At 37.1% G+C, this 8,129-nt stretch overlaps 1 protein-coding gene across 1 annotated transcript; it reads right to left on the bottom strand.

Moving 5' to 3' along the window:
- Positions 1-5,394: 5,394 nt before the first annotated feature.
- Positions 5,395-7,121, bottom strand: LOC122010545 (acyl-protein thioesterase 2-like). Its single transcript, XM_042567071.1, has 9 exons — positions 6,991-7,121; positions 6,799-6,916; positions 6,691-6,727; positions 6,543-6,612; positions 6,337-6,441; positions 6,078-6,231; positions 5,911-5,993; positions 5,734-5,827; positions 5,395-5,649 (listed from the first exon to the last, which is right to left on the bottom strand). Exons 1-9 carry the CDS (start codon positions 7,019-7,021, stop codon positions 5,562-5,564), a joined length of 780 nt encoding a protein of 259 aa, XP_042423005.1. The 5' UTR covers positions 7,022-7,121; the 3' UTR covers positions 5,395-5,561.
- Positions 7,122-8,129: the final 1,008 nt, after the last annotated feature.

The following is an 8,129-nucleotide window of genomic DNA, read 5'->3' as shown; positions in this document are numbered from 1 at the left end:
CAATGTTAGGTGGTATCAAGAAGGCGCCACCTGTAGCATACCCCTGTTGGGGCACCTGGTTATCCTGACATTCTTAAGAAGGCGCCACCTGTATCTAGAGGAGAGATTGAAGACACTGCTAAAAAAGGAAATAGAGATTTATCAAAACTAACATGTCGTGAAGTATATATTCGTCCTGTTGGTATATGCAAGCAACGATAATTATAATGCATATTACTATAACCAAGGAAAACACATAGTAATGAACAAGAGTCAAGTTTGTGTTTAGAGTAGGGGCGCAACTATGGATAACATGCGCAACAAAAAATTCGAAGAAAGGTGTAGTCGGGAGTCTGATTATAAAGTTTTTCCAAATGACACTTATGATTGCGTTATGGGGTAAGAAGTCAATTTATGAGATATACTGCAGTGCAAACAACTATATCCCAAAATTTATGCGAAACTGATGCATGATGGAGAAGAGCTAAGGAAGTTTCAACTATATGTCTATGTTTTCTCTTAACAGGGTCATTTTGCTCTGGAGTGTGAGGGCAAGAGACTTGATGAATAATTCCACAAAAGACAAGATGACGATGAAAAGTTTGATATTCGCCTCCCCAATCAGAATGAAGAGAGTATTTTGCGATTAAAATATCGTTCAACTTGTTTTTAAAAATGACAAAATATGTGTAATAAATCAGATTTTCTTTTTATAGGATAAAGCCAAGTGTATTAACAAAAATAATCAATGAAGGTAACATAATATAGAAAATCTCAGTTAGACAAAATAAATGTAGGGCCCTAAACATCCAAATAAATTATTTCAAGTGGAAAATTAGAAACATGATCAGATGAAGAAAAAAATAACTTATGACTTTTAGATTTCATGCAAACCCTATATGAATGAGATGAAGAGGAGGTAAAGGAGATGGGTAAATCATACCTATTGATGATCGATTGAACAATGCGAAGAGAAGGATGACCAAGTTGAGCATGCCAAACAGTTGGTTTATTTGTGCATTCACCAATAAAAGATTTGAATGAAGAGCTTTGAAAATAATAAAGGTCATTTTTTATTCCCTCATAAAACATGGTAGTAGTATTTGTTCCTAGATCTTTTATAAGATAATGATTATGATGAAATTCAAAAAGAACATTGTTATCAAGATAAAGTTGACATACGAAGAGAAAATTTTTAGAAATAAATGGAACATGAAAAATGTTGTGCATGTGGAAACTATGATTAGATAAATAAATATATGTGTTTCCAGGATTGACAATTTGCAAACCTAAGTCATTGCCTACTTGCATCATATCTAAACCATAGTATGACATTATTTCGGTGAGGATATTATAATTTGATGTGACATGATGAGTTGCTTTAATGTCAATATACCATTCAGTAGATGAAAACTCTAATGGTTTATCAGGAGTAGGCATAGATGAGAGTACTTTAGGATATGCTCGTGAAGCAGTTGACTGTCTTAATTGTAGGACTATCGACGAAATTTGTATCAAATCATCTAAGACATTGGGTACCAATATGACTCTAAGATAAATTTGGCATCTTTTCCAAGTATCCAACATTGAAAATAAAAGCAAAAGGAGAAAGAGAAAAAGAGATAAGGAAGACTTCATTATTTTATTTTATTTTTTTTTTTTTTGAAAAGAAAGAAATTGTAGAGGGGCTTGCAGGAAAAGAAAGGTTTTTTTTTTAAATAGAGAGGACTGCAATGAGGATACGATGAGAAAAGATCAAAAGAAAATTGGTCGGTGCTAGAAAAAGAAAGCACAAAGGCCAAAGGAGAAGCAAGAAGATAAACGAAAAAAAAATTGGAGGGGACACAAAGAAGCCAAAGGAGAAACAAGAAAAGAAATGACCAAAAAACATAAGAAAAGAGAAACCAAAGAAGAAGGTAGAGAAAATAACTTATATGGAAAAATAAAGTCAGCTGTGATAGAGAGGGATCACCATTTAGTGGAAGTAGTGGAGAGGGAGAGAATAGGCAGTGACAGATTAGGATAAGATCTTATTGAAGTGCAACGCGCATATGATGGCTTTGTGGTGGAAATGACAACGATGGTGGATCTTGACAGCCTCGTCGACGAGTTGCAAGGAGGATGATGTTGGTGCAGTTAGTATCAATAATCAAACTCAGATTTTAATGAATGATAAATGAATTAAAGTTATATATTATGTTTATCTAATCTCTTTATCGAGTGTATAGGAAGTGATAAGTCTAGAGGACTAGACATTAGGTTGAAGTCTAGATGTGTGATTCTGATAGAAAATCCAGTTGGGTCATTAAGGACCAGACAGTTGGCTGAAGTCCAATAAGGATGTTCAATTCCAGACGATTGACTGAAGTCTGGATGTGCGATTCTGGCAGAAAGATCTGGTGGGTCAAGAGGCAAGTCAAGTGAGTGTAACTAGTAAGTCAAGTAAGTCACTGAAGGGGAGTGATCCAGTGAGGATGAGTCTCAGTGGGACTGTAGAGCTGATCCAGTTCAGATCCATTTTAGAAATCTAAGCTGAGATCATGACTAGATCCTAGTTTTAAGAAGACAGAATCTAATTCATAAATCTTATATTTAATTGTGCTAACTCTATTTTATAGGATAATTTTTGTTGCTTGGACTAACATGTTTTGTAGGAAATCAAAACTGCAAGTTGGTTAGAAAAAGGGTCTCCAAGTGCTCGGGAAGGATCCAGGCGCCCGGAAGTCCGAGTGCCCAAACAAAGTCCAAGCGCCTGGAATGGCTCGAACCCAGGCACTCGAGTAGCGGAGTTAGCGCATGTTGATTAGCCATCATATGTTAGAGTCTAGGCACCCGGATCGGTTCGGGCACCCGAAGATGGATGAAGTTTCAGAGATAGAGCTTTGACGAGGTGCGAACACGTCAGTGGTCTGGGCACCTAGACTGAGTCTAGGCGGCCGGACATGGAAAAGTTAGCAAAGTCCTAATATAGGATAGACCTCATTGGAGGCGCCCGGGGTTGTCCGGGCGCTTGGAAAAGGCCTATAAAAAGGACTTCGACCGTAAGCTTCAGTACATCATTCACTCCGACTTTCATACGCGTGCGATATTTCAAGAAGACTCCAACGACACCAGAAGACTGCCACCAATACACGAATGCACCCAGATCTCCGTCTTTTGTGTTGGCAATAAATTTATTGTTGTTTACTTTATTATACTTGCTTAAAGGAAGTGTAGCATGTTGCACTATCTTTTATTCTTCTTGTTCTCGATTACTCTATCAAGAGTTTACCGGTAGAGAATTTAGTGGATTACCCATTGATAGGTCCTAGGGACTTAGTTTTTGAGTAGGAGTCGCTGAAGACTCTGAATCAAGTAACTGAACGTGTGCTTTAATTTAGTTTTCTTACTTTATTTGATTTTAATTTTGCTGCATACTTGATTTCAAAATTGTAAAGAAAAGTTTAATTTTTAAAATCACATGATTCACTTTCTTTCTCACGTGCATCAATCCTATAGATGCTGCTAGTGCTAGAGTGGGAACTTCTTACTTTCAAGCTCTAGGTGGCAGGAGCTAGGCTTATTAGAGCGCAGCAAGATTCGCATCGAGAAGAAAGGAGGAGCAAACCCTTTGGTTCAAGGTAGCAGCAAGAAGAGGTGGCTGTGGCGAAAAAGGAGAGCAAAAGCTCTGATACCATGAAAGAAGAAAAATAGGAAGCGGGTGATAAAGAATAGGAGAGCAATAATAAATTTTATTATTCATTGATATCTGTCACTAAGGACAATTTCAAAGATAGAGCTTTGACGAGGTGCGAACACGTCAGTGGTCTGGGCACCTAGACCGGGTCCAGGCGCCCAGACATAGATAAGTTAGCAAAGTCCTAAGATAGGATAGACCTTGTTAGAGGCGCCCGGACCACCGGGGGTGGTCCGAGCGCTTGGAAAATGCCTATAAAAAGGACTTCGACCATAAGCTTCAGTACATCATTCACTCCGACTTTCATACTCGAACGCTATTTCGAGAAGACTCCTACGACACTAGAAGACTGACACCAATACACGAATGCACCCAGATCTCCATCTTTTGTGTTGGCAACAAATTTATTGTTGTTTACTTTATTATACTTGCTTAAAGGAAGTATAGCATGTTGCACTATCTTTTATTCTTCTTGTTCTCGATTATTCTATCGAGAGTTTACTGGTAGAGAATTTAGTGGATTACCCATTGATAGGTCCTAGGGGCTTAGGTCTTGAGTAGGAGTCGCTGAAGGCTCTGAATCAAGTAACTGAACGTGTGCTTTAGTTTTCTTACTTTATTTAATTTTAATTTTACTGTATACTTGATTTCAAAATCATAAAGAAAAGTTTTTAAAATCATATGATTCGTCCTCTTTCTCACGTGCATCAGTCCTATAGATGCTGCTAGTGCTAGAGTGGGAACTTCTTACTTTCAAGCTCTAGGCGGCGGGAGCTAGGCTTATTAGAGCGTAGTAAGACTCGCGTCGAGAAGAAAGGAGGAGCAAACCCTTTGATTCAAGAAAAATAGGAAGCGGGTGATGAATAGGAGAGCAATAATAAATTTTATTATTCATTGATATCTGTCACTAAGGAAAATACAATATAAAATGTATAATAAGTACTTGGTCAATTGACCAATTAATAAATAACATAATTATTCTAATAATTATAATAGAATTATTCTAATTATTATTAAATCCTAATACTAATTTGATTTGATCCAATGACTTGATCCGATCAATTATAATATATTAAATGAATCTCTTTTAAGGACGCTTTCTCAATTTATGAGACATCTAAGAATTGAGTCTTAAGTTTGACGAATTAACAGATGATTTTTTTTTTATTAGGCAGTTGACCTAAGAATACTAGGATAAATAATCCACTACAAGTACTTCTCGATTTATCTTGATGATCTACGAAAACTTTCGAGCGTCCTAATTATAAGGATCTAGATTAATCACAGAAGCAAGATATTCAGTGCCAACTAATAAAAATAAAAGTCCGATTTATAATTAATTCAATAAAATTATAGCTAAAGTTAATAGATTAAAATTGGATATATTAAATAAAATCGGACTTGTTATTTCAAGTATATTATGCAGTTGTTTTTATAATAAAAAAAGTAAACGTCACTTCAAACTATTTCTAAATAAATTTTAAATTAAAAATATTATAAAAAAAGGCAGAATAGCAAGGGTTTCAAATTATTTAATAAAATAAAAAAAAATGAATGAACAATGAATACATGCACTTATCGTGAATTAAATTAATCAAGTGGTAATTATCAAAACAAAGTAAACATTTTATTCATCATTAAAATATTCAGATATGTTTTAAATAACAACAAAATTAAATTTAAATACATTTAATGACCATTTGCTAAGCCACAGCAACATAACGAAGGTCATTCGCTGGTGAAGGAAGATGCATACACAACCATACAATCACGTATCCATTAATACACTGCCAAAGTCAAAGCCAAAGCTAAAGCAACAAGACTTGCTAAGTAAGCAATATCATTCACAACCATAGAAGAAATATGATGTGTCTACTATACTATAGTCCATTTCTCCTCCTCTCGTTTAAGTGCGAGGCCCCTCGAGCCGCAGCCTCGCCGTAAGCCACTTGCAGACAGCATCCATCTCATCAGGTACAGTGTAGTGTTCGAGCCTGCTCAATTCCAGTAATCTTTAATCTTTAATATATTAATTAAAGCTCATTTTGAGCTGAAATTTTTTAGTTCTGAGAACATACGCATTAAAGGTCTTAAACATGAGATTTCTGAACCCAGAGATTCTTAGAATCTCTGCAGATCTTTCTCCGAGCTTGTAGGAAACGACTCCATCCCCTGCAGTTCAAAAATAGGAAATCGAAATTAATCTTCTTCTTTTTGTCCTATCTATCGTAGCTGTCTAACAAATTGTTAAATACCTCTTCCATGGCAGAGCAAGATTGGCATGGAAGCAGCTCTCCTCCCCGCATCATGTGAACTTTCGACCTTTGTTCTCAGAGTCCTGTTTTGGATTCATGTCAGGAATGTGGTTATTCTCTTAAAATTAATAATAATGGCGATTCTGAAACGAAGAGAGTTTGCAGACCTACAACATGGAAGCCAACCGCTGAGACTGACAGTTACACTGAGGTTGATGGGGTGGTAGGGGCTGCCATTTCCATACTTGCCGTGTGCAAAGCATGCTGCAGAGTACAAGGCAGTGGCAGCACCCATACTGAATCCACCGATCCCGAGTTTCACTGGATGAATTCGAGCAAATTAAGGAGCTAGCAACTGATCAATAATATATCATCATCATAGGAAACAACACAAAAAAGAAAGAAGAAAGAAGAAGAAGACAGCACCATCAGATGGCTCAGAAGACAAAAGATTTGCAATGTGTGCAGCCGAAGCATCCAGTCCATCAACATCATCAGGGCCATCCTCTCTGATTTCCGTAACATCAAACCCTATCAGAAAGAACAAAGGGGGAAAAAAACGATCGATGCTTACATAAAAAATAAAATATAAAAAAATGCTTAATTCATGATCAACAAGAATGCAGATCTACATGCTGTGCAGGCAAATCCACCAAACATGGCGACAGGTCTTGTAGGAGCAGTCGGACATATCCACTTAATCTGCAGGAAAACAACTTTGAAGTTCCAATTAGATGGCACCCCTGTCCGAGAGCAAGATGAAGCTCGTATTGCACTTACATTTGGCAGAGGAAGTGATTCCAGAAGCTGGGACCAGCTGCACAAGTAAACAAGATAGAATTATAATATGTTTTATATATATAAACAGCATTTGGCCTGGTGTCTGACCTTAATCCGTTGTCGCCTAACCCATGGAGCCAGACGATGGTGGCCTGGTGTCTCCCCTTCGGCCTCACCACGTAGGTCCTGCCATACTCCACGAGCCTCCTCGCTGCAGACTTACCGCCTGCTTGAGTGCAAATTTAAACCGTTTCTGAAATACTTACAGATTAATTAATTAGGATACAAACAGGAGTTTACCAGAAGGATTTGAGCTGCTTCCACAGTACATTCCGATGGCAATTAATTGTTGGATTTGGAGCTGCGATATATGTGATGACGATCGAGAGAGGATGGATTGACCTCTATTTATAATTAAGAGAAAAGGTAGGTAGGCGATTAATTAAGAATCGGCATCTGAGCTATGTCTGGGGCTGTCTCTTGGATCATAATTAGTATAAAAAGAAGGGAAGCTTTTCTCTGCAGGCGAATTCGAGAATCTTTGAGAAAAACTGCGAGCTGAGCTCTCTCGTCCGTAATTTAGTATAGTTTAGTATAGTCTTTAGTATAGCGAATCCATTGAACTCTCCTTTTAATTTGCAAGAAATTAAATGGCTTATAGTGTAGCTACTTGTTAGGCTGAGGCTTTCCCTACTAGACAACTGGAATAACCATCGAGTGTTTACAGCTCTCCTCTTTATACTCCATTTCTGATTAAAAAAAGAAAAGAAAAGAACAGTGCGACTAATTTGTTTTGTCAACTCCTCGGTGGCATGGTATCCCACAGCATCACGTCCTAAAATTGTTCCAGCTTTCATTAATCACAAAGATCAGTGACTAACTCAAAGGTTAATACGACGTGTCATCTCATTATTCCTCGAATTAAAAATAAAAATAAAAATAAATCAATGACAGTAAGTAATTATAAGCTACTCAAGCGCAAGTCAAATGGGTGCAGAATCTTTCAATATCCAAGGAAAAAAGCATTGCCGAAGTCAACGTGCATGCATGGTTCTTCATGCATGCATCGATGATGAGCTAGTTTGGAGCTGGAATATATTCCTCTCTCTCTTTCGTATTGATATATTTGTGCAACAGGCAGAATCTAAGCTACGTCTGCCGACAGTTAATTAATTTATTACTAACAATTAAGTGAAATCACAGTTCAATTGGTTGTCCTTGTTATGCTCGTTTCATGATGAAGATATGTGAAGGTGTGTCCTAATTGCAACTCCACAAGTGGAATCCGTCTGCCTTATCGTATAGGTATTGGCCAATCTAATCTAATATGCTAGGGCTAAGAAATGGGAACAGATTCGAGTGTTTTAATTACTGTGTATTAGGTATAGGAGATATACCTACAAAATATTGAAGGTTATCATCAACGCAAGAAATAGAAA

Source organism: Zingiber officinale, chromosome 1A (assembly GCF_018446385.1).
Source record: "Zingiber officinale cultivar Zhangliang chromosome 1A, Zo_v1.1, whole genome shotgun sequence".
Taxonomy (NCBI): Eukaryota; Viridiplantae; Streptophyta; class Magnoliopsida; order Zingiberales; family Zingiberaceae; genus Zingiber; species Zingiber officinale.
Note: the sequence above shows the minus strand (reverse complement) of the source record. Positions and strands in the feature narration are given on the sequence as shown.

What these genes read in the sequence shown, in the direction of transcription:
- LOC122010545 (XM_042567071.1), bottom strand. Translation starts at nt 7,021, where the DNA reads ATGTACTGTGGAAGCAGCTCAAATCCTTCTG. An exon ending in GGTTGGCTTCCATGTTGTAG is followed by an intron (nt 5,994 to 6,077) that starts GTCTGCAAACTC and finishes AATCCAAAACAG; the next exon opens with GACTCTGAGAACAAAGGTCG. An exon ending in ATGTTTAAGACCTTTAATGC is followed by an intron (nt 5,650 to 5,733) that starts GTATGTTCTCAG and finishes GGAATTGAGCAG; the next exon opens with GCTCGAACACTACACTGTAC.